Genomic DNA, 25,407 nt, shown 5'->3' on the forward strand with positions numbered 1-25,407 from the left:
AAGAATTGTTTGTTTTCACAGCGAGGAGGCAGCCAAGCGTGAATCACACAAGGATCAGGGGAGCTGCGGGCTCAGCGGCAGAAACAACGGACTGTCAGGACGTATGCTGAGGGGCTTTAATGGACAGAAAGCCCAGCCCGTCAAAGGCCGGACTTCAAACTGAAGTCACTCACTGAGATGAGACGGTGACCGTTAAAACCTAAAAACTAGGTCATTGTAATGTAAAGCGTTCTTATTTGCAGAGTGAGCGCATTCATGTTGTCAGTGTTTAATGGTGATGAAATGTTCTTTGGTGGCATTTTTGCGTTTCGCTTCCATTGAGCTTGTGTGCTTCGGCAGTAAGTTCACTGCTGTGTAACATCATCAGGGGTGGGACTGATTGGATCCAGGACACTAACGGAAAAGCACCGGCGCTCCACAGACGGAGTCAACCAGGCAGAGGGTCAGCGACGTGTCGCCATCAAGACGTCTTTTACTTTCCACGGATAGCTATTGAACATTATTGGTCAGCATGAAAGTTGAAAAGAATTTCCCCAAACATCAGAGCTTTCAACGCTGACACTTGGTCCTCATCGTACGGTGGAGCTCAGATGGAGCATCTCAGACTGCTGAGATGAGGTGATGAAGACAACGTGCGTCTGTCTCTTGTTGTGATTTACAGTGAAGTTAAAGTTCAGAATAATTTACTGCCTCCTTTCATCCATTTTATCGTACTTTCTTTACTTTACTTTTGATGATGCTCTTAAACGTTGGAATGTAAAATATCCCGTTGATATTGCAGTGCATTAGATCATTCGGTAATTAGCGTTAGAGACTGCGGCACTTTAAGATAACGTTAAAGCTAGCATGTTAACATAACTTTACCATGGTTACCATCTTTGTCAGCATGTTAACATTAGTTCATCAGCTCTAAGCGAAGAGCTGGGGCCGATGGGAATATCACTGGCCAAATTTTTACTTCTATGCAGATGACACCCGATTGGACGTTGTTAGATGGATGAATACTCACCTAAAGCGACGACCATCAGAGCAGCAGGAACCCCGAAGGCCAGAGCGTAGCAGTCACCGCCAAAGCACTGCACATCACCTGCAGGAGCCAAGCCCACGTTAACGCCATCACAGCGATGTCAGTCAAAAACACTGGACTTCACCACTGTGAACGCTCACCTCGCAGTATGGGCGTCACCACCGTCGACAGGAGGCTCCCGGCGTTGATGGACATGTAGAAGATGGAGAAGAATTTCTGCCTCTCGCTAATCTGGAGGATGCATGAAAATCCGTACTGATATTCATACTAAGCTATTTAAGAATTTTGTATAATCAATTTTTAACCAGTTTTTCTGAAGTGTCTGTCTGTTTGGTGCTGTTCTGAGAAACACATGCAACATTTCGTCACTTGATGAAGACAGAGCAGTATTTTGAATTTAATTTTCAGGTGAATCTTTAATTTGTTGCTGGGTTTTGTATTACTGTAGTTTCCTCATTTAATTCCAACAAACTTACACTGTGTTCATCGAACTGGTCTCCGCCAAATGCAGCCACACAGGGTTTGATCCCTCCGGTGCCCAAGGCAATTAAGATCAGACCAACCATGGACAGAGCGCTGTGACACAAAAACACAAGTGGAATTTCACAATGCACCACTACTACCTATTCACTTATCCAACTTTTTTTTTTTTTTTTTTTTTTTTTTGGGTCTGTTTTAGTTTATGGTAAACTACATCTGCAGGTTTTGGAGTCATCTTCTTTACTTACCGGCAGGAACCAGCAGTTAGTCACATAAATGAACAGATGACAAATGACAGGAGGAAGTATTTCTAATGAAATAATTATCCAGGGCAGTTGTAAACTGAGTCTCTGGCCACATCCCCGACATGCTGAGGGATCCAAAATGAAACATGATGGTAATCCCTACCACCCCGAACCGCCGGCTGTAACTGCAGCGGCTCTGAATCAGCTCCAGATTGCTTACATGTGCACGTCGCTGCTCCCCACGGTGGGAATGGCTCCAACCGACTTGACCACATGTCCAATCACATAGACAATGGAGAGGTAGATGATGGTCCTGTGGGGGCGAACACTGTCATTATGTACATTCGGAGCTGCACTGTTGTTATTATGCAAGATCTGTGTATGTTTGGTCGGAGTGATTCACCCCCACTAATGGGTCGTGTTAGAGGATCAGGCCGTGCAAAATGAAATCATCGCCTCGGCTGTATGAGGAAACAAACCTCAACATTTCTGCGCACAATAGCAAAAAAATACTTTCATGACTTGAAAACGCCGTTCAAGCGACGGGGACTCACTTGAATTTCCCGAGCCATGAGTCGGCGATGAGAGCTCCCAGTATGGGGGTGAAATAGGCGAGGCTGCTGAAGGCGTGGTAGATGGCGGTGGAGAGGTCTTTGTCCCAGTGGAGGTAGGTGAGGAAGTAGAGCGTCAGCACAGCTGTGAACAGACACACAAAAACGAGCCGAGGTCAAGGACGGAGGAAGAGCTAACCACTTCCACGACCTGACAAAGATCAGCGAAACACTCAGTATTCAGAACATTCAGGCCTTCGTTCAACCCTTTTGGATGCCTCACGTGTTTGTTTTTTTTAATCGGATTTATATCATTTATTCTCATTGTTATATTTCCAAAGATACCAATTTTGTCGAACAAAAAAATCAGAAGCCAATCTAGAATATTTCCCCTTGATAGGAATATCAGCCATGAGTTAGGTTTTCATATTTCACGACAAACTATAAGCTACTGTCAGAAGATGTGGAATGAGACCTTCAATAAATAAATGACTTCTGATAATCTGATAATAGCACGGACTTTTAATGTTTCTGCTGAATCATTGCTTCTCAACAATGAAATGAAACGGATGGGTGAAATTCACCTCACTGAACTGGATGCTGAATGTGACAGACATGTGAGAATAAGCGTAGTCATGTGGGAGAAGATCTTTATCTTCTCTTCCACAGTCACGGTGGTCTGATTCACTCACTTCCTGTTGACCACATCAAAGCATCTTCTTTTAATTGGCTTCGTCTCATGAGCTTTTCTGCTCAGATTCTGAACCTCCTCTGTGAATATAGAGTCCTGTGTTTGAGGCTGAGCCGCGCTCGTGTGAATTTGTTCATACCTTTCATGCCATAGAAGGAGAACCGTTCACAGAACTCATTCACCACTATGAAGCAGATGCTGGTCGGGTAGTTGGTCCCACATAGTTTCTAAAAGAGAGAAAGTTTGTGTACGAGATGAGGATCAACTACAACATGCAGTAGTTGGCATTAATTAAACAAGCCTCCTCTTATCTCTTATCTGTCCTCTCTTTGTTGAAATCAAACAGCAGCTGTTTGGTTCCATTGATTGTTTCACCATCTGACTGAGAGTCGATCGGTATTTTTACCAAAGGAGGAGGAATGCAGCACATACATACCTCCTGTTACACTGTCACTCATAAAAACTTAAAGTTAATTATTCTACAGAGAGGAGAGTTAGAGAAATTCAAAGCTTCTGATATGACCCCGGACAGCCATAAAAAAAAGTCCAGCTGACTTCCAAAGCTGTGGGACAGACAAGGTTTGAACACGATCGGTGTATTCATTTCATATTTCCACTTTATCTGGCTTATTGCTGAAACAGAAACCAAATTAAACGCACCAACAACCTAAAATTTCATTTACAACTTTCAGCCGTCGCTTCGATATCACAGTGAAGTTTTTACAGGTGAAGTCATGATAATATGCAAAAATAATCAATATCTGATGCTTTGCTTTAAACAACACTATCCAACCAGACCTGGAATGAGAGGAATGATGACTTGTTTTGTTAATTCCCAGATATTAGGGAGAGTTTAATGTGTTTTTGCATTTAATAGCTTGCTTGTTAGCTTTTTCTTTCTTCCCTTCTGTCCTAAAGTGAAAGCTTTCAGTGAAAGTGAAATTTTTCCAAACAGAAAATAAAATTAATTACAGCAATTAAGTGACCAGAATATTGTTGAAAAAAATAAGATTTTAATCTCGTTTCGATTTTGAAAATCTGCTGCTTTTTCTGCGTTTCACATGATCCCAAGCTGAAGAGCCGAACAGATCGTCTGCAGATGGGATTTTTTTTCTGGAATTCGTTGTGAGCTTTCAACTTTTTCTGTTTCCTGTCTCCTCAACAGTAAATCAGCTAATCTTAACATAATTGACAGACAGTCTGATAATGGAGCTGAATTGTTGCAGTGCGTTAATAAAAACAGATTTATACTTGCGAAGGAAAGATTCATCATCTGAAACTCTTGAGCAGAATTTACTGCAAAAAGGTTTCATCTGTGATTTATGGGTTGTTTTTTTTTTCCCCCTAAATTTGACGTGTAATTGTGAGTGCATGTTGAATCCTCTACAGTTTATCTTGATAGGTACCACGTTAAAAGTCTGCCTTCCTTCCGTCCACGTTGGGGTGCAGTTTGTTTTTTTGCTTTTTTCAGGTCACCTTTAAGAATCAGTGTCAGCAGGTTGTGATAGAAAACACTCGGTTGGGTCCTTACTTCGACAGGATCCTCTCTGGTGGTGGAGTCCCCCTGAAGCTACCCCCTCCAGCAGCCAGCACCTTTGCTCTAATTATTATTTCCTGACATGTGGAAACAGTCAGGCTCTTCACAAAATATGGAAAAGTGCCACCAAAGACATTTTGGGCGCTCTTTGTAACATGATCACAGCCTGCTAAGCCGAGCATGAGGTCCTGCATGGCCCAAAAGCAAAAACCTGAGCACACATCTCTGCAGGGATGACCATGGGGGGCTGAACTGTCGTTCTGCAGCCTCACTCTTTCTGTGTTTTAAGCACAAATGATGGAAAATGGAGATGATGCGCCTGTTGCATCATCTCAGCAGCAGCAGCTGCTGCAGATGGAGCAGAGGACTCAACTGTCTGACACTTTGGGTCTGAAGACAAAGTGTCTCTCTCTCTCTCAGAGACATTTCCAGCTTCGGCTCATGTCTCCGTTGGTTCTCTCCCTCCCCCCCCCATTTTTTCTTTTTACGGTGGATTGAAATGTACATTTAAAAACTTTTTTTTTTTTTTTTTTTTTTAAGACAAAACAAAAACAAAAACAAACACACACATCTACACACACCTGTAGAAACTGTGCACTGTTTACCTTTGCCATGTTGCTGCTCTCGGCCGGACAGTCCGGGATGTTTTCGGCTCTATGTGGAGCTGCTGACTGCGGTCCAAGTCCGTCCCCCTGCGATCCGATCTGCTCCGATCCGATCTGCTCCGCCAGGCCGAGGCACAGCAACAAAACCCGGATCACTTCACGCCTCCAAAGCTGGATCTGAGTTAATCATCCACCGTGAGACGCTCCTCCAGGACGCATGCACACACTTCACTTCTTGGAAAGAGGAAGTCTGCAAAAAAAAAAAAAAAAAAAAGAAAAAAGAAAAAGTGCGTTTCTGGGATGTGTGTCACACAAGCACACACACACACACATATATTTTATATATTTTTTAAGTGTTGAGTTTGTATGGAGACACGTTGTGTGGAAAAGGAGGTCCACACAATGTGGCTGGACTTCAGAGGAGCTGCAGCTTCTACAAGACCTGAAGACCGGAACCGGGACTGCTGGGTCCAAAGCCGCCTGTTCTCCTCTGGAGGGTTGTCCCTGAAAGCATCATTGGAAACTTGCATTGCCTGTGTGTGCATGTGTGTGTGTGTGTGTGTGTGTGTGTGAACCAACTCACATGTTGTGAGGTGGATCTTTCGTCATCTCCATGTGCTCATCTTTAGTCTTCTCTGATGAAGAAGAAGAAGAACAAAGAGCACATGAATTCATGTGGAGTCAACTTTAATCATCATGACTTTGTCGTGATTACTGAATTATTTTTGGTCATGAGTAACATAAACGTTAGATAATAAGTCCTTTTTATAAGTAATTTTTTTTTATGGTAGATTGAAAAACCAGGACTTGTATGTAACTTTCAACGGAAAAAGTCTGTTCTCACAGAGAGAGTCCTGTCTGGAGAAACTGGACTTGGTTCTGACCGACTGGAGGGGAAACCCAGGAATTTAACCTGTTGTTCTCCCGGTTGTGGCCTTTAGGCTATCCATCCAATGCATTGTTTGAAAATGAATAGATTCATTGATGCTGGCCGTTACCAATAGGACAAGAATCCAGCTCCAACTAAAGCAGTGATACTAAATTAATTAACAATGTTAGACCACTCGTGTATGATCTGATTTGTAACATGTCTTCATTTTTATGAGCTGACCATGTTTTCCTGGTAAAAAAAAGGGAAGCTGCTATGTAACTAGTGAAGAGAAACTGTGAGCTAGTTGTAGTCACGTCAATCATCACGTCAATAGTGCAGCTTTAAAGTTTGACTCGCAGTCTGTTTGTAAAATTGTCAGAGACGGCGTTTACAAACTGCACTCATACCAACACTGTCAGGTCAGAAGACAGCAACTTAGAAAAGCGCATCTGCTGATGACAACAGGACGTGGATCTGTAAATCCGGATCAAGAGCTCAATCTCACATTAACCACAAAAAGTCTGAGTTTCATTTCCGGGGCTGAGGCCTCTTTGGATTTGTGTGGTAAAAACATGTTTAGGCCTCAGTGTGAGTGCGGCTGGTGATCAGTCCAGGATGGGACCGGCTCCAGACTCCCCACAGGCCTGAACAGATAAGTGTTGGATGGATGGTCCTAACCAAAACAACAACAACAACAAAAAAAAAAAAAAGCACACTAATCTGTAGTCTTTGGCGTGCAGAGGGAGTCGCCCCTCGGAGTAGATGACCTGTTCCTCATTCTTCCAACAAAATTAAACCGTCAGTTTGCCATCGTGATCCTGACTCAAAACGATTTCCTCATCGAGTGTTTCTGCTGTGAGCAGGATTCATGTGTGCATTTAGTTTTATCTTGCGTGACAAATAAGCCCAAGTTAAAACAACCTGTCATTCACCACAAACTTTGTGACTATCTGGGCTTCGCCTCTTCACCATTCACACGCCGTCATCCCACGTTAGCAGTTATTTATTTTATTCCTATGTTGTCATTTTTTACAACAAAAATTTGGCAAAAAAAACAAAATTTCAATCTTAGTAGGCAACTAGAAGTTAGATTTTTTTTTTTTTTTTGCCTGTGAACTTGCCTTGTGTGGGGTCGGTGGAGGGGAGACGCTGCGCACACGCAGGAAAGTTATGGTTTTATCAGAGTTCAGTTAGGAGGGCACATGATCTCAACTTTTCATGGTGTGTTAATGATTGCATAACTGCCAAGTCCAAAATGACCCAGAGGACAACCTTTGCACCCTTTTGTGTATAGCTGTCATAAAATGTGAACAAAGGCGGTGTTTCAGTGAGGAAAAAAGATGATTTGGGGGTTTTTGTGCTGTTAAACGTGTTCTCGGGTCATTTTTGACCACTGAGACAACCTGAGGGTTAAATGAAAAAACTCCAGTTTCAGAGCTGTGGAATAAATCTTTCATCCTAAATCTACCGTTCACACCACTTCAGTGTTGTCAGAGGATTTAGCCTATCCGGGAATTCTGACGCAGTTTAAGTTGTTTATGTGGAATTTCACTATTTATGGAAACAAGCAAATGATTATCAGAAAAATGGGAAAAGGTTTAGTTCCGTAAGTGTCCACAGAAGGGCAGCATCGGTCCACAGCTGACACACACAGGAAAAAAAAAGTTGTGTTTCAGAAAAGAAACCTGTTTGTGACCTATTTAAACATTTCATATTGTCAAGCAATTACAGACAATCATTTACGTTGATGAGACGTTTATAGTGTTCCACCACAACACAAGTACACAACTGATCTCACTGCTGCCTCTTCGGTAAGAGACCACAATAGGAAACAATTTTTTTTTTCCAAAATTAATCATCTTTCTTTTAGTTTGTTCTGGGACATTATACAAAAAATTTCAAAAGTGTGTCCATAGCAGAAGGTCCGAATTTATTATTATTTATTTTATACTGAGTGAATTTGTATTTTACATTGTTATGCACTATTTTATGATTTCTAACAGGAAATTACACAATATATAATGTCACTGAGAGACCAGTTAGTTATTTTCCAGAAATCTACATCTTATCGTTTGACCCCCAAAATGTCTGAGTGTGTTGCTTTGGAGGACGAAATGAATCTGAACGCTGAGGAAGTGGAAGATGATGTGATTAAAGATGTTACTGACATGTTTGTGCAGTGTTTAAAGGAAAGTACAAACACTTTTAGAAGTGTAGCTCTGGGGAGTTTTTCTGAAAGGAAAAGTTCAGTTTTATTTGTCTCTGCAGAAAGTTGTGTCTTATTGCCACACAGCTCATCTGTCCAAACACATCAGTGAATCGCACTGCTGCTCTGGGCGACAAGTTCTTTCTTGTAATGAACACACACCTACCTGCACGCAAACACAGACATGCCATAGTTTATTTCCCACTTATTCTGTCTTCTCACATATCACTGACTTCCCAAAGAGAGTAGACCCTGGTTTTACAGATTTATATTGTCAGTAGGAGTCAAAGTGCTTGGAACTGGGTGATAGAGAAAGACGGGGGGGTCAAACATTGTATGCTTTGGTGTTTGACTGTCTCCAATAGGAAAAATAAAGAACAACAGCAGCTGTGGCCTGCTGAAGCAAAACGGATCTATTTCCCCGTTGGACAAAAATGATCTGACTCAGTATGTTGGCTCAGCCCAGATTGGACGGATTCTGGAATCCTTCTTGCTGTGAGGCAACAAGAACTGAACAAAAGCAAAACTGCAGCATTCGCAGAAAGGAAAAAAAAAAAGGTTGTTTGCTTAAAGCATGAATATTTACATGAATATAGATGTCTAAAATGTAATACATGCTGCTTTGTAATCTCTACAGTAGCTTGTTGTTTATTGTGTTGTTGTTTTTTTTTCTGGTGCGTTTGATCCAGCCAGTTCTTGTGATGTGAACTACGAATCGAAGAAAAGTGCTTGGTGACAGGACAGAACTGCTTGTGAATACTAAAAGGGCTCACAGAGAAACTCCTCCTGCTGCACTCGGCTCCTCCTGCTACACTCTTCTCTCCAAAAACTGCAGATTGATCTGTTCAGCAGGACAGAGCAGAGTCCTGGTGATCGGCTTCACGGTGGTCCCAGCTGGATCTGGCCTCACCTCGTAGTGCTTCATTATCTTTAGAAATAAACACATATTACACATATTAAGAACATATTCCAAGTGAGCGAAATTTCAGGGTTGTTTTTTTTTTTGGTGGGTTACATATTAATATAAACTACACGAGGGAAGACAAACTCCAGGTTGAGATTCATTGGCTGGCATCAGACAGACAAGATTCAGTTGAAAAGGTCATTTTAGTTCCAAGAATAATAGAAGCAAAACAGTCACAGCTCTGAGCTCAGGTTAGATGTTATTCAATGCTGCTATTAACTCAGCTATTGAATAACTAGCATAGTGGTTAGCGCTGTTGCCCCACATTAAGAATGTTGTTGGCTTGGTTTCCGGGCCTGGGGCCTTTCTGTGTGGTGCATGTTCTCCTCCTGCCTGACGTTTGGGGGAACGGGTGACTCTAAATTGTCCGACGGTCTGAGTGTGACTGTGAGTGGTTGTTGGTCTCTGTGTGTCTCTGTGTGTTGTGACCTGACCCCCGTCCAATGTGAGCTGGTTGCAGCACCCAGTGAAGATGACAAAGATGATTGAATGAATGAATGAACAACAGCTTTCTTTTCAGATTGGTGTTGAACTGGCTCAAATCACAAACATGCATTCTGGGTGTTTGAGTGCTGCTGGGGTTAAAAAACAACAACAACAAAACAAGAAATTGTAACAATATGAGAAAGATCAGGAACCACGGGACCAAAATGTGAGGCAGATTTTTTTTTAAACAAACTGAAGCTAAAATAAAGAACAGGTGTATATTGGCTTTTTTATTTTTTCTATTTTATGCTGTTGTTATTTTCATAGATATTGTAGCGAGATAGAAAACAGGACAGAAAGAAGAGGAATGACGCTCAAAAAAAAAAAAAAAGAGTTCAGTAAACCAGAAATCGAACCGGGGACTCATCTGCTGGTATGTAATCCAAATACTCAGCATCAACGACACGTTGCCACCTTCACTCGCTGATAGAACATATAGATCTTGTTGGATTGTTATATATTATAATAGTGAAAGCTTCCGCATAGCTGAACTGATACACAACTGAGGTCAGAAGGTAAAAACACTCAAACATGAGCAAACATGATTCCCTTCAAGAGTTTGTTTTGCAATAAATTAGTCCACCTTTTAAAACATTTAATAGTTTATAGCACATGGTAATGTTGGAGCTATAAAGACATTTCAAATGTTTATAAATGTACAGGAGTAATACCTTTAACATGAGGAGCTATTTTAAATCCATTGTAATAGATAATAATTATAGTTATAATCATTAAGAGGGCTGCAGCCCAAAACAAACTACAAGTTCACACACCTCTGATTTCTTGTTGCGTTTAAATTAAGTCAATATTAATGCAACAAGCAGACAGTGTTGGCTGTTCTTACCCTGGACACGACAAGATACATCTCAAGTTCTGCCACCCGTCGTCCCAGACACGCCCGGATCCCAAAGCCGAACGGCACTGATGCAAACGGGTGACGCTTGGACTTCTCCTCGGCACCCCGGAGCCATCGTTCGGGCAGGAAGGCGTGGGGGTTGGGGAAGTTTTTCTCATTGAGGGACACGGCGTAGTGGCACAGGTGGAACAGCGTCTGTGAGCGGAGAAACCACCGTTAAACTGGAAGATTGTAGTTTTCACCGCACAAATAAAAGGCACACGAAACCCTCAACGCACGCCGTGTGATGCACAGCTCATGAGAATAAAATCAACCAGGAAAAGACTAGTTCTCTATTTACTGGGATTCAATATTAAAATAAGAAAGTGAGCAGTCATTAAAACACCATAAAAAAAAAAAAAAGAGAAATAAGATAAAACACAAATGAAACGCAGAATTGATAAAGGTTGTACTGTGTGAGTGGACACACATTAACCAACAGGACAGTGTTTGACATTTGAGCATGTAGTCTCACTTTTTTGGGGAAGAGATGATCTCCAACCACGATCTCATTTTCAGCGACGAGGCGGGCGTTTCCCGGCACGACCGGATACAGCCTGGTGAGGCAGAGCAGAGCGAGAGTCATGACGTCATGCTGACGAAATATCAGCATCTATTCTGATCATCCATGAATTATTCATCATTTTTATTAAAAAAAAAAAAAAGAATTTTTGTTTGGTGGTTCCAGCTCCTTAAATGTGCCGATTTTTGATTTTCTTTGTCAGACGTGAAGGTAAACTGAATATTTTGGGGTATTTGGGCTGACAGTCAAATAAACACAAAATTACGTTGGACTGTTTTCATTTATTATTGGATGTTTTCAAAGCAAGCTGGCTGATCAGAAAAGAAAATAACTGTCCAAAGTCCCTTCAGACAACCACACAAAGCATACTGGCAGAAAAGCAACTTGAACGGACCGTAGCGTCTCTCTGATGGTGGCCTTCAGGTACGGCATGTGGACGATGTCTTCGCTGGTCGGCATCTTGTCTCCGGGACAAACGCTGATTACCTCCTGGTATAACAGCTCTTGGATCTCCGGCTCTTTGGCCAAATGATACAGACACCAGGAGATGGTGTTGGAGGTCTGCAACAGACGGGATCACACCTGATGTTTCTGTGTGTGCTGTTGTCAGCGTGACCTTTAAAAGGTCAAGTCCCACTCACCGTGTCGACTCCAGCCAGCAGGAGTTCGGTGATGCTGCCCATAATCTGGGTTAACGTCATCTGGTCGCTGAGCAGCAGGTGAGTCAGGTACGCTCCCTCCACGCTCTCATCGAGGTCCACCTTCTCCTGGATCTCCTCCACCTTCTTCTGCACCAGCTCCTCAGCTGGGAGACAAAAAAAAAAAAAAAAGAGAGGCCTGATTCAGACCCGACATGATGACAAAACAAAACAACAGCACAATGATGGACTTTGTCCTTTTAGGAAGTCATGAAAATTTAGTGGCCTTGAAATCATTTCATAATGAGGGCTGCAAAACCTACAGACAGGTTGAACTCCAGTAACCTTTGTGTCCACAAAGAGACTGGACGTCCCTCTGTCATTTGATTTGGCTACAGTTTTACAGCGGAGGCCCTTCTGGCCGCCTGGGCCTCCTACATGCTCTACCACTGAGCTCCATCCCTGAGCGACAGGATTAATACTTAAACAGCTAAACACAGAAAACTGCTTTGACCCAGACGCAGCCACTGCAGACTGTTAAATCTTTGATGGATCAGCTGCTGGAAATTGGAATGAAATGTTCGTCTGAACACTTTTGAGTGTGTTTACAACTTTCAGCTCCTTTAGTGTCAGTCTTGTCAAAACACATAAAGCATACAGAAATTTAACTTGATAGATGTTTCTTCATTCAAAGTAACTTCAGGGATTGCTGGGTTAAAGGAAAAGTAATTATTTACTGAGCTCTATGAACATGTGGTTACAAACTATTAAACAATGTTTGACTTGAATTGTATTACAGTTCCTGGTTGAAATGAACGCAGCTCACCTAATCTGAAGAGATGATCCCAGGATGCCACAAACTTTTTCCAGAAAGGCAGGTAGGGCCAGGTTTTCTGTGGGAAGAGGATGACGATATGGGAGAGCTTAAACATTTCCCCCACGGAGAAGATGAACTTCTCGGTGTCCTCGGGCACCGTCTCACTCATGCAGCCCATGCGCGTCTCAAACAACACTGCGCAGATACCTGCATTACGAAAGAAAATGAATACTCAATAAATATACTGCACAAGACACCTGGAAAAAAAGCCACACAAGCAAAGGTTTGATGGCTCAGTGTTATTCTGAGATGGAGGAGAGTCTTCAGTGGACAGAAGGAGCCTGGAATTGTCTGAGTGCCATCATGAAATAATCAATTTTCTCGTTGATACCAGGTCTTTACTTAAAATTATACCAAACCAAAAGCTAATTAAGAGTAAAGCAAGCTCTCTGTTTTACGTTTGCTTTCTCGCTTTCTTGCCAAGACTTAAGTTAGGGCAAACAACAATTTATGAGATACATTCAAAAGGTTCATTTATGGCCAAGACAACTTGAAGGAGCCTACTTCTGTCTGGCACACAAACTACTGTTAAAATCCAAACCGGTTTATGCGCCACAGTTTGTGGAGCTGCAAGTGTGACTCCTATACAGATTCAGGGTTATTCTCTAGAATATATAGTTGAAATTCAGGTTAAAGGTTGCTGGTGGCACCTTTTTATTCACTATCCTGAAAGTCAATACACATATTCACCAATGTAAACCAGGTGAGCAACGTTTCAAGGTCATATCTCTCCCATGAACCTTCCTGTGGGATCACAGCTGATACTGAGATCAAACCCTTAGTTTATCTCACGGTATCTAATCAGCTATCGAGGCCACGAGACACATCGAACACTGATTTACTAACTCTGCGTTCTACACGAGGTCATGGTGTGTTGCAAAAATTGGAAAAGCAAAAAAAAAACAACAAAAACATATGTTTGTCTCTAATTGCACCTGTCATTGATTGTGAAATGCTCTTTGTGTTTCTGAAAATGATTTTTGAAGAAGAAATTATTCACATTTCTGTGATTCTCCCCTCCAAAACCATTTTTCATCCTGTGACCATGTAGGGAAACTTACGATTAATTATTATTATGAGGCTAATTAAAGCAAAAAAAAAAAAATTGTTTTGTTCTCTGCCAACCTTCAAAAGCAAACTTGTAGAGCTCTCCAGTCACGTCATTAACCAGAACTCCGTTGCCGGTGGTTTTCCTCAGATGGGCCAATCTGCCGATAAAGTCCGTCACCACCTCGTTGATAGTGTTGGAGTAGGACGAGACGTGTTTGGGCTTCAACATCCGGGGGTTCAGGATGCTGCGGATGCGCTGCCACTTGGCCCCCATCCTGAAAAAAAAAAAGAGGATTAATAAGAGGAAACAATCTTACAGACAAAGATCTGCACCGGACCATCTAACTGGAAACTATGACATTTTCGACATTATTTATTCTGATTGTTATTAGTATGATTATAACATCCCTTCTGTGGATTACACACCTTGAGGCTGAGACCTGCACACATGGAGAGACAGAGAGGGATCGGTGCCTCTCACATACTTGAGCAGCCCTGCAGTGTCAAAATATTCACTGCCAGTCTCGAGCACTCCCACAACAAGTCTGACACGACTGACTGAATACCAGCGGGTGAACGCTGCTATTAGTCAGGACAGAAGACTGTGGTCTGTCTCTGTGTTTGTCTGACTGATTTATTCAGCACAAACAGGGCAGTTCTGTACACGTATAAATGCAGTACAGACGGCTGAACTTAATCTGTTCGACTGTTATAGTGTCACAACTGCTACAGTAAAAGCCATTTCCATCTGCTCGACACCACAATGTTAATTTACACTGATTTTAGTGCTTTAAATTTGTTTTCAGAATTGTTAAGATCTATGTATGTTGGCAGGTTTTGTGTGCGACATTCACAAATGAACATCCTGATGAGGAAAAATGAAGTTGTTGAACTTTAAACCAGCAAGTTTGAAATGGTGAACGGACACTGATTCATGGAAGAGTTGTCTCTGAGTCCATTTGATGGATGAACGTTTTATATTATTCACATTGTCCTTCATGAACAAAATCTGGCTGAGCTGTCTGTTTCTCATTAAAAGAACTGATGTGATCCTTTGTTAACGTAAAGACTTTGATCAGAGGAGCTTGAAAGTCAAGGGGAAAAAAAAAAAGACTTCTTTTTGGAGAGCCACAAATGCATTATAACTTGAAAAAGGGCACTTCCTAAAACAAAATTTAGACTTTGTTTAAATGAGTATTCATCCTCATCATTGCAGCTGTTATTGTGCTGGTTTGGGTCAACAAGGATTTGAAAACCTGCTGGTAATTCAGGAGGTTGGACTCACTCTGTGAGGGGTCCGTGGGCCTGGTTCCTCAGATCCCTGTAGGCCCTCCAGTGGGGCATGTCAGTCCGTATCGGGTGTTTGCCCTCCTGCCTCAGAACCTGCTCGATCAGCTCGGCACTGGCCACGTTCACGATGACTAAGGGGCCGAACTTTGACTTCCACAGAGGACCGTAGATCTTGCTGTGCTCAACCTTAAGGCAATTTCATGCCAAAGAAAGAACAATAAATGAGAAATCTTTCTCATTAGCACAGTGATGAATACAAAACAGCTCCTCCTTTGCATTTCCTCTGAGCGGATTACTAAACCAGTTCTGTCATCAGTCACTCAGAACACTCTGAAACATATAAAACAAATTTTCTATGTAGACTTAGTTCTGATCTTTAATTCTTACAGACACAAGTATCCAGACACTTCTTTAAATATTATATTAGATATTATAATAGATATCAAAACTCTGAATAATTTGTGGTGTTAGGTGAAGTTTGTTTCAAATCTTAATTTTCTACATAGTGTGCCAGATAATATTGGATAATGTGCAGCCACAGTTTCTACAAGCAGCAGGATTCCTCTGAAACTGCTGTTGTCAGGCCCAAAAAATATAAAAAAATAAATAAATAACTGGCTGATGGTGAAATATTCACAATGTTTGAAAATCCACCTGCTGAGATACAGATAACTCTGCTTTCATTTCACAATATCCACCTCTGACCTTAATCATGGTTTTTCTCTTTTTTTCTGCGCACTCAGGGGTGAACTGATTAGATTTTAAAGGTCGAAGGACACATTGACTTTCATAAAACCAAGACAAGCATTCACTTGGTGGCAAAAGAGGAACTCATTAGATTTCGGTAGTCAAAGTTCAAAGTCAAGGTGATCTCACAGTCTTGTAAATGAAACAGGAGGAACACCCAGAGGAAATCTCCTTACATTTGAAACATCCATTCGCTTCACCCCAAAGGCTGCAAAAAAAAAAAAAAAACAGATTGGTATTGTGATCTTGTTTATCTTGACAGGCATGCAAGCAGGGAGAGGGAAAACCAGGCAAAACTAGTTTTTCTATGAATTGCACAAATACAATTCAGCTTATCTCTAGAAGAGAGTGCAACAAAAGAGGTTCCGAAGTTCGTTGTTTTGTGAGCTGATCCTTGAAGGCATTCAGCTGCAGGTCAGAGGTGACTGCAGTGCACCGTGCATGGACAAACCCCATCAGCATGTCTGCACATTGCGCCCCTCTCCACCGCTGCACTGACCCACTTACCTGGAGCTGCTGCGTCTTTTGGAAATACCCCTTGAAGAAAAGCCAGTAAAGGGAAGTCGTGAAGTTCGGCCCCCCCAGATCATCCATGGTTTTCAGTTTGCCGTCGCATCCCACCGCGGAGGTGGAGGAAGCGTGGCGGCGGCGGTGGTGGTGGGGGTGGGGGGGGTCGACCCCGCAAGCCGCCGGGCTCCGTCCGTGGATCCGGATCAGCCCGCAGCGCAGCAGGCTTCTCCTCAACATCTTGTCCGTGTGCAGAGTCTCTGATCCGCGGTGCCTGGATGAGAGGAGGAGGAGGAGGAGGAAGGAAGGAAGGGGGGGGGGGTGTGGGGGGGTCCAGACGGTCGTGCCGGTCCCGGTCCGGGTCTCTGGTGTTCAGCCTGGGGAGGCTGTGGCGCCGCAGAGCCAGCACAGCTCTGAGCCGGCCGTGGACTTTGTCATCGCCATAAGCTGGGAGTCATTCCGCAGATACTGAGCTCATAAACCTGAACTGCAGCTCCGTTTACTGTGTGTGCGCAGAATCAGGAGAAATAATCAGTGTGTCTCCTCCAAGAGACTCAAAAGACACACTGACCTTTTCACATCTCCCATCCAGCAGGAGGGGGGGCTGAAAAACATACCTAAAAAAATAAAATAAATAAAACAATCAAATCCCATTTCTGAAACTGACTGAGGAGCGATGACGAGAAGAACAAACTTCCCTCTGTGAGGTGTGTACCTGTGTTGACTTCACAGACCTGAAGTCAACACAAGTTGTTGCGTTGTGTAATAAACTTTTGTCAGTGCCACAAATTAAACACCATTCATCACAGAGGGCTGCAAGAGTCAACTATGACAACTATGGTGTTTAAAAACACAACTGAAGTGAAGCTACACACCAGTTTGTGATTTCAGTCTAGTTGTTGGCAGATGTTCATTTTTCTCCAGGACTGATTGGGCTGGGTGTTTCCATATGTATTGTTGCCTGAATACACAACTTGTGTTCTCCATTTTGTTTTCAGAAAGCACTCTTCTGAAACCTTTCCATCGTGTGTAATTGCATCATATTACTGTCAACGGCTGTCTAAGAGAGCTCCAAATAACTAAACATTTGGATACACAATACAAAATAACTATAACTCATTACATTATGACAATCACAGTTCTTATTCTGTCAATACCTAATGTCACCTTTAAGTAGATATTTTATGTCCGTTATGCATTAATCTCTTGGAGCCACTGAGGGGCGACTTTCTCGTGAAACATTAAGAATTTGATTGGACCTTAAATCAGCCCGCATCCCTCCAGACGCTGCACTACAGGAACCATACAGCACTTCACGACGTGAAGCCATGAAGTGCAGCATGGAAATGAATGCAGTTTCAGTTCATCCGGTGTGAGTCATTTCAAATCATTCGTAGTTATAGATTGTATTAGAACATGTGACGTGTTTGTAGTATTTCTTCACGGATCAATGTATCAAAACTGAGGTGATTGTGTATTTGTCGTCATCAAAAATAAATCAGTGAAACACTTGAGACTAAAAGGAAGGAAGACAATGCAGATACCCCGCTGTTACCTGGGGAGACCTCAGGGCCACTATGACAACAAACGGAGCAGCTTTTTATGAGTAGAAATTGAAAATGTCTCACTTCCGCACATGTAAAATTCCCCAACATGTGGACAGTTTCATTTTCATACACATGACAATCTGCGCAATGAGAATAATTGGAGATATGCTAAAAACTTAAGATACACTTAGGACATCTGGAATGACAATAATCAAATAAAAGTGAAACAAAAGCCCAAAAAACAATTAAAATCTTTATTCTTCTACAAAGACATTACTCTCAAATTGTTTACAAATGATGCCCAGAGGCCACCGCTCTGCTTAAAGCTAAACATAGTATTGAATTCTCAAATTCAAAGAGACAGTCACCTCTCTCTCTCTCTGTGTGTATCAGCTGGGATGCCAAAGACATGCTGCAATGTAAACAGCAGCTTCTTGTGTGCTGAGACAGTAGATATGGGGCTCACGACACAAGAGTACATATGTTGTAACTGGCAAAAGGTAAATAACAGAAGGCACATGAAGTTCTGTAAGACTCACACTGGGATGCAGTATCAAAGCATTTGGCTTGTTTCGCAGTATAGTCAATACTAACTTGTACTTCCAATTGCTTGGCTATTAAAATATATATAGATATATATCTATATATATATGTAGTTATATATCTATATACGTAAAATATATTAAGCAATTCACCATTGGTCGCGTATATTTTGAATTATAAATAATTAAATTCAAGTATTGCAGGTTTAAAGCTACAAAGCAAGACCCTAACTGAGCCGATGGAGCACTAGTGCACCACTTCATAAATCGGACCAACTTTCATTCTCAAATATCAGAGACATCTAAATTATTGCAGCTGCATTAATCAGTGTTGTTTTTTTAATATGTATGAATAAACAGTGAATACAGTGACTGTAATGAAAAATGGGGGTCTCCTGTACTCATGAAGTTACAGATAATCCTCCAGCTCTACAGAGCATTTTTCAGCCCATTGTTTAGATTTACTGGCCAACAAACTCTTGTTCGATTAAACATGTTTTCCAGTCACAGCGGTCTGCTGTTTTCTGTGAAAAAGCTGTTATGGGCCAACTGTGTGTGCCCTGCCTGGTGTCAAACCACACAGAGTTGGCTACTATCTGGTTAAAATACCAGAGCAGCTAGCAGCTAGAGAGTCAGATATATATAGTGGGGGCAAAGACCAAAACAGAGCGGGAAGGAAAGTGAATAAAGGGCACGTAGCTACTTATGAACGCGATGTGGGCCTCTTAAATGAACTATTTTGGATAGTGATAGCGTATCAATGTTGTGTTTGCAGCTTTATTAGGTTTACAGTTTAATCATTTTAATTAATACAGCTTTCAATGCAAGAAAATGTTTGTCCTGCAGCTGGGTATCAGTAAACTAAAGCAAAAGGCACTACAGCTACCATGTCAATATAATCTAAAAGAAAAAAAAAGAAAAAATGCAGTAGACTGTCATATCAGTGTGGCTCATACTAAAGGAAATAAATTTCTGTTATGACAGTTTAATTTCTCGAAAGAAAAATCTAAGGCTCTTAAATATTAACTTAAACTGGTAACATCTGACCTAGGCACTATAAAGGTTCCTGATATTGCTGAGCTGAAATACAGAAACTCCAGTGACGGTTTAAGACAACTGATTTGTGGCCAGAAACATCCATCGACATTGCCGGTAACATTGCTTTCGTTCTGCCTCTTATGTTGTCGGCCAGTTTGACCGCACATCTGCATCCGCATTGATTAAATATTATGCATAGTTTACTGCTTCTCTTACACCAACCAACACGTCTCTCAAAACTAAGGCATCTATAGTCTTAATGCACAAAAATACACATCATGAATTAAACATAAAATTTGGAGTTTGTAGGCAGAGAAGCAACTAATTATATTAGCGAGCAGAGTTGTGGATATGTAGAGAAGACATCTCACATCAAAGGAAACAAGACACTGATTGATATGTCTGAACCTGGTTCCTTTTCACGGCACTGAAAATCCTCCTGCTGTCCACGGGTAGGCAGACGTCCATGATGCTCAGTCACTTTCGCTGCCTGATTCGCTCAGCTGGAGGTCATTCTCTGCAACACACGTAATCTGTTTTTAATAATAGTTGCAGACAAATAGCCATAAAAGATAATAACCCAAAATGCATATATCCTGTCTAAAAATAAATTAAAACGATTCACATGGTCATATCAGTTTTTTATATATATATATATATATATATATATATATATATACACACATATACACTGTAGACATTATGATGTAATTTTAATTATCAAATTTAAGACAACTGAGGCAAATGCAAATATCTATTTATTTATTTTTTTTATCCTTACAGTGTCACAGGAGACTGGAGCCGATCCCAGCTGACATATCACCAGTTTATCACAGAGCTGATATTTAGAGACAAAAGCATTCACATTCACACCTTTACCTGCCTGAGGCACATTATTCAGAACAAAAAGTTTAAAATGTACTATTTTTACACCAATCATCCGTCTCTGAACTTTGGGATCTTGATTTAAACATATTTCATGTAGAGTGTCTGGTTGAGAAAGAGTCAAAGTGTGAATCTGAGTTACTTTTATTTATGTAATGATAAGAAATTGTGGACTAAAATGGGCAAAAGCGCTCTTAGATACTCAGATAGAAACAAGCGGGCTACTCACTGAGTGTGTTCATGAGTCCTCCACTCTCCTGGTGGCGGCTGCTGGTGTTGATAACAGGCATGCTGTGGTTGGCTGGGGCCGGTGGAAGTGGCGCCGAAGTCCGTTCGTCTTCTGAGTCACTGCTGCTGGAGCTATCGTCACTGCTGGAGGATGAGGAGCTGTTGGAGTCTGAGGAGCTGTCGCCGCTGCTCAGCTGGTCCATGATCTGCGCCTCCGCCATCAGTTCTGTATGCACATGCAAGGTGATGAGGAAACGTGATAATTGTCCACATTTATGGAAAGGCTGGCACATTAAATGAAAAACCAAGCAGTCTCACACATGCATACTGGCATCAGCTGCAAATTGGCCAAAACCCTCAAAACAAATTAAGTCACACCATATTTAGAGCAGTTGGCATTGGCACTGTGTTACCTCTCTCAATGTCATCCATAGGTGATGCTGGGGACGTCTTCTCTTTGGGAGGGGAATTCTTGGAGCTGGCTGAGGTCTTGTTACTGCTACCACTGCTGCTGCTATTGTTGTTGATACTCCTCATCTGCTGGCTCAGGCGACTGGTCTGTTGCTCCAGGCGAGAATGGATCTTACTGCTGCCCTCAGCCCTAACGTACAAACAGTTAAGAAAGAATAGATTACATGGACTAATTCAGCACCATTAACTCCAGTTCTTTACATCATTAATTCCTGTTTGTTCCGCTTTCAAAATAATGTATTTTCAAAAACATGAAAATGAACATCAACATCATTTGCTGAAGTAATATTAACTACAACAGCAACAAAAAATATAATAAAAAAAGAACAGTCAAGTAGAAAAATAATTAGAAAGCAGTTCCTCTGCCCACCTGGTCTTCTTCACAGCTATGTTGCTGTTGAGCTTTTCCAGTCTGTACTCTCCTGTGTCATGGTTCACTATGAGGATGCACTCTTTCATGTACGGCCTCTTGGATCCCTTGAAAACAGTTACTGGAGCACTTGAACCCTACACACCACAAGAAAAACAGACACATCAGTAGCCAGGATTTTGAAATACCATAATCATGCGTCTGAGTCCACTTTGCAACTGAAACTTCTGAGCAGTTGCCAAACAATAACTCTCAAACCTTTTCAGTTCATTGAAGAAAGTTATATTAACTTTTTTTAAAAACATTAAAAGGTTATTATTATTATTATTATTATTATTATTACTCTAGTCTCCCTTCTACAGTATGTCATGCATTTATTTATAGCATTTATTCTATTGTTCAAGTCATTTTTCCGTGAGTAAGCCAACCTGCGCAGAACAACAGTAGTGTTAACAAATTAAAATTTTAAATATTGTGCAAAGCAACTAACATACAGATTATAGATTTTTTTTGAATGTATAAAATGTCAATGTTCATCATCATTCCCTGAAAGTAAACTTAACATTGTAGAATTGTCTCGTTTATCCTGACTGATAATCAAAACAAGTTTACTCTTAGAGAACAAAGCTAACCAGTACTGATACCAGATACATTACCATCACTGTGCAATTAATATATTTTCTTTAATTTCTGTCAGTCAGCAAATTGTTGCACTAATTGGTTTCTCTGAAAATAATCAAACTTCAATGCCAAATAGATATCTAAAGGTGGGACTAAAACAAATATATGATGTTGTGTTCGGGGTAACACAAACATGTGTCCAACAAATATCCAACACTCACCTCTAAATTGGGTAAAGTTATAGTGACTTGCTCTCCTTTGCCGACTTCAAGCTCCCCTTCACACGTCGTATCAATGGAGGCCGGTTTGAAGTCATCTTTGAACAAACGGGACACAAATTTAAATCCCACACTAAATATTAACCACACTATTGTTTATGTTTTTGTAAATACTACACACACACACACACACACACACACACAAAAACAGAAAAAGAGGTGACTCAGAGCTACAGCCACCGGCCCAAACCACTAGATGGCGCAACAGCACAGACAGACGCGTTGTTAGCATTAGCAAACATGTTGACAGCTGGTAGCTCGATGTGTATTAACGGTTAGAGTTTAGTTAAGTCACGAAGACAACCACAGACGGATCAGAAACAGTATTCACGGTAGAAGGAGCCAACAGGAGTCGGACTCTGAGCTAACTGACGAGGCGGCTAAACGGCTTCCTTCGGATGTTTAGCTAAGGAGCTAACTAGCATGTGCTAGCGTTAGCTTCTGTAACAGCCGAGGCGACCAAACGGAAACAAACAAACAAACGAAAAAAAACAAAACAAAACAAACAAACACACAAAAAAAAAACCCCAACACTTACATCGCACTGTGTGGTAAGCACTCTTGGCGTGTTTCTCAAACGTCTCTCCCAGTTTCAGGACGTGTTCTTGGTTGTCAAAGTTGGAGTAAGCTGTCCCATTCATTCTGAGACTTTCATGAGCCTTCAACTTTCTGCTCTTCGCTTTTATCGGATGACCATCTGCGGCCGCCAAGCCCCGCCTCCTCTGTCTTATCATTGGTCAGCGAGCTGATCCCCCTTTTTCTGATTGGCCCAGCGCCTGTCAATCACGACTTTGGGTCGCGTCAGAACAAACGTCTCATTTTTTCTTGCTTATTTTTATTAATCATTAAACAATAAAAAAAATATATTTCACCTCTCATGTGCAGTCTACAAGATGTTTATAATTGTTAACTGTGTTTTCGTTTTTGCACATTTTTAAAGACACTATATTTATATATGTGGTTGTTTCACATATGCATGTATACACACATATTGCTGTGGCATCTATTGGTGGACGTGCCAAAATCACTCTTTTTATTACACTCTCTTATTCACACTCTTTATTATCATTTTTAAAGTCCCAGTTTATCTGGCCAGATGAGGCCGAACTAATTTATATGTCCTTTTTGTAATCTAGTTGATATTTTAATAATTGGATATCTTGTTTTACAAATAAACTAAGAAAATAATAAAAAAAGTAAAATAAAACATAACTGTCCAGAACAAATATTAGCATCTCAATCCACAGACTCCCTTAATGAAAAATTACCTTGTAGACTAATTTAGCAGAATTGAGCCATGACCCTAATTATTGAATTACTTGAAACAGCACGAGCACACTGTGGAAGCCCTGAAGCTCTGACAATGAGAGACTAATGAACTGTTTCAGGAAAAGTTACTGCCTGCATTTTAAAGCTCCGCAACCTGCAGGGGCTCTGAACTCAATGAGCCCTGTGGCGGCTTCAATAATCTCTTTTCCTTTCTCTAAACTGATTCCTAAGCCTTAAATTCCAGCCCTGTCCACACTTTACTCAGGCCATATGCGCTGCTGCCTTCAAACATTAAAGGATCAACATCCGAAACAAGCAGAATGACAAGATTACACAAGAGCATAATCACCTGTTTAACAACACAGTCCTGCTGCCTCCTATCCCTTCTCTGCAACTTTGTCACTTTGTTCTGTAGCAGTTGTTTTTAATCTTATTGTTATCTCTGTGTTATTTAATGTTTTTTTTTTTTGTCGCCTGTTCTCTGTGTCCTATTTAATTTCTTAATCTTTTTTATTTCTCACCTGTTCTCATGCTTTGTGCTGCTGTGGCATTCGAATTTCCCCAATGGGGATCAATAAAGTATTACTATTTTAACTTATCCTGCACCGGATGAGACGATGGTGGGCATGAGCATGTGTGCAGATGGACAGGAAGCACAGAGCTCAAGTTTGAGGGTAAAAGTGGAAAAAGCAGCACCGAACTGACCACAGGGTGCTTAACTAGCCAGCTCCGTAACCGTTGCAATGTTTGAAAACTGACAGAGATGGATTGCAAAAAGACAAGAATCCTGTTTCACTGTGAAAAGAAACAGTGGGTCTGTTTCCATGGACGGAGGTAAACACTGGCTATCCTCCTGTGATATCAGTTACAGTGGGGGTTGCCCTTGGATCGTGGGAGGTAAGGTTTACCGTTTCCAAGCAACTATCCACAAATTCACAATACTGGAGTTGTGCTACAATGGAGCTTCCCCCGGTTGGGAGCCAGCTGCAGTCTGGACTGAGATGAGAGTGCCAGTCTGCAGAGTAAAAGTAGACTAAGCAGCTTGTAAAAGCAGAAATTTCTGCAATTTTAAGTGAAGTAATAATGGAGACATATCCCCACCAGAGGTCGGGTCGTGTATCACATTGTTTTTATTTTGTTATTGTGACCGGCTTTCAGGACCGCATCAATAACCACAGGTTTTGTCAAGAATAAAACTGGGGGAAATGACAAAAAATAACAAGAAAACTTTACACATCCTCAGACAGCAGCAAGACTTGACATCATTAAAGATAACAGTTGTCTGTGAATTTACACCATGTCAATTTTAGAGTGATAGATTCTCGATGTGGGAATCGAGACTCCAACTATGAACTATGAACTTCATGTTCCTTTTTCTGTTCATTAATGTGAAACAGTGATCTGAATGCTTGTCTATCTGTATCCTGCATCACCTTCAATGAGAGCACAATGTGAGGAAATCTCTTGGACAGGATAAAATGAACGGGGGAAATGAAGAAAGAGTAGCTTCAGTGCCCATATGTGCGCCTGGATATAGCTTTAAAATGGACAAACTTGTGAAAATGTAATCATAATCATCTTAAACATTAGCTATGCCCTCTTTGGAAGTGCGTGTTTGTGGATTTCCCTGCTTCAACATGATTTGGCCTCAGATCGGAGGAAAACGGATAGATGGATGTCCAACTTTTAGTTTTTATCTATTTATTAATACAACACAGAGAAAAACTACAACACTACACGTATGTCACCCCTTGGGACCAATTACAGACAGTGCCAATGAAAATGATTTCAAAAGAAATTATTGACATTGTCAGTGTCACTAATGGTGTTTTTTAATCCTGATCTGCATCGTGGCCATATTCTTACTTGGACTAGCGCAAAACTAGCGAGTAACGAGAGCATCAATAGAAATGTAGTGAAGAGAAAGTGAAAGTATCCCCCAAAAATAATACTCAAGTAAAATACAGA

At 41.3% G+C, this 25,407-nt stretch overlaps 3 protein-coding genes across 3 annotated transcripts in view; all 3 read right to left on the bottom strand.

Annotated features, from left to right (window-relative positions):
• The window catches only part of slc15a2 (solute carrier family 15 member 2), a 17,666-nt gene extending 8,653 nt beyond the window's left edge, over positions 1-9,013 (bottom strand). Inside the window, exons 1-9 of the mRNA XM_029529827.1 lie at positions 8,987-9,013; positions 5,720-5,771; positions 5,137-5,386; positions 3,134-3,221; positions 2,307-2,448; positions 1,973-2,065; positions 1,504-1,603; positions 1,168-1,258; positions 1,010-1,087 (exon numbers count right to left, since the gene is read on the bottom strand). Coding sequence (XP_029385687.1) covers positions 1,010-1,087; positions 1,168-1,258; positions 1,504-1,603; positions 1,973-2,065; positions 2,307-2,448; positions 3,134-3,221; positions 5,137-5,145 — 601 coding nt within the window. The 5' untranslated portion in view covers positions 5,146-5,386; positions 5,720-5,771; positions 8,987-9,013. The remainder of the gene's footprint in view (positions 1-1,009; positions 1,088-1,167; positions 1,259-1,503; positions 1,604-1,972; positions 2,066-2,306; positions 2,449-3,133; positions 3,222-5,136; positions 5,387-5,719; positions 5,772-8,986) is intronic.
• On the bottom strand, positions 7,697-16,833 carry cyp27a3 (cytochrome P450 family 27 subfamily A member 3). Its single transcript, XM_029529828.1, has 9 exons — positions 16,191-16,833; positions 14,932-15,122; positions 13,722-13,921; positions 12,546-12,743; positions 11,723-11,886; positions 11,476-11,642; positions 11,034-11,115; positions 10,508-10,714; positions 7,697-9,141 (listed from the first exon to the last, which is right to left on the bottom strand). Exons 1-9 carry the CDS (start codon positions 16,428-16,430, stop codon positions 9,022-9,024), a joined length of 1,569 nt encoding a protein of 522 aa, XP_029385688.1. The 5' UTR covers positions 16,431-16,833; the 3' UTR covers positions 7,697-9,021.
• A 1,150-nt stretch (positions 16,834-17,983) lies between these two features.
• On the bottom strand, positions 17,984-22,835 carry eaf2 (ELL associated factor 2). Its single transcript, XM_029530642.1, has 6 exons — positions 22,709-22,835; positions 22,114-22,208; positions 21,272-21,408; positions 20,844-21,031; positions 20,432-20,656; positions 17,984-19,834 (listed from the first exon to the last, which is right to left on the bottom strand). Exons 1-6 carry the CDS (start codon positions 22,809-22,811, stop codon positions 19,791-19,793), a joined length of 792 nt encoding a protein of 263 aa, XP_029386502.1. The 5' UTR covers positions 22,812-22,835; the 3' UTR covers positions 17,984-19,790.
• Between the last annotated feature and the right edge of the window lie 2,572 nt (positions 22,836-25,407).

Source organism: Echeneis naucrates, chromosome 21 (assembly GCF_900963305.1).
Source record: "Echeneis naucrates chromosome 21, fEcheNa1.1, whole genome shotgun sequence".
Taxonomy (NCBI): domain Eukaryota; kingdom Metazoa; phylum Chordata; class Actinopteri; order Carangiformes; family Echeneidae; genus Echeneis; species Echeneis naucrates.

What these genes read in the sequence shown, in the direction of transcription:
- cyp27a3 (XM_029529828.1), bottom strand. Translation starts at nt 16,430, where the DNA reads ATGTTGAGGAGAAGCCTGCTGCGCTGCGGGCTGATCCGGATCCACGGA. An exon ending in ACCATCAGAGAGACGCTACG is followed by an intron (nt 11,116 to 11,475) that starts GTCCGTTCAAGT and finishes CTGCCTCACCAG; the next exon opens with GCTGTATCCGGTCGTGCCGG. An exon ending in TGTATCTTGTCGTGTCCAGG is followed by an intron (nt 9,142 to 10,507) that starts GTAAGAACAGCC and finishes TTATTTCTAAAG; the next exon opens with ATAATGAAGCACTACGAGGT.
- eaf2 (XM_029530642.1), bottom strand. Translation starts at nt 22,811, where the DNA reads ATGAATGGGACAGCTTACTCCAACTTTGACAACCAAGAACACGTCCTG. An exon ending in TGCTTACCACACAGTGCGAT is followed by an intron (nt 22,209 to 22,708) that starts GTAAGTGTTGGG and finishes GTTTGTTCAAAG; the next exon opens with ATGACTTCAAACCGGCCTCC. An exon ending in ATAGCTGTGAAGAAGACCAG is followed by an intron (nt 21,032 to 21,271) that starts GTGGGCAGAGGA and finishes TTTGTACGTTAG; the next exon opens with GGCTGAGGGCAGCAGTAAGA.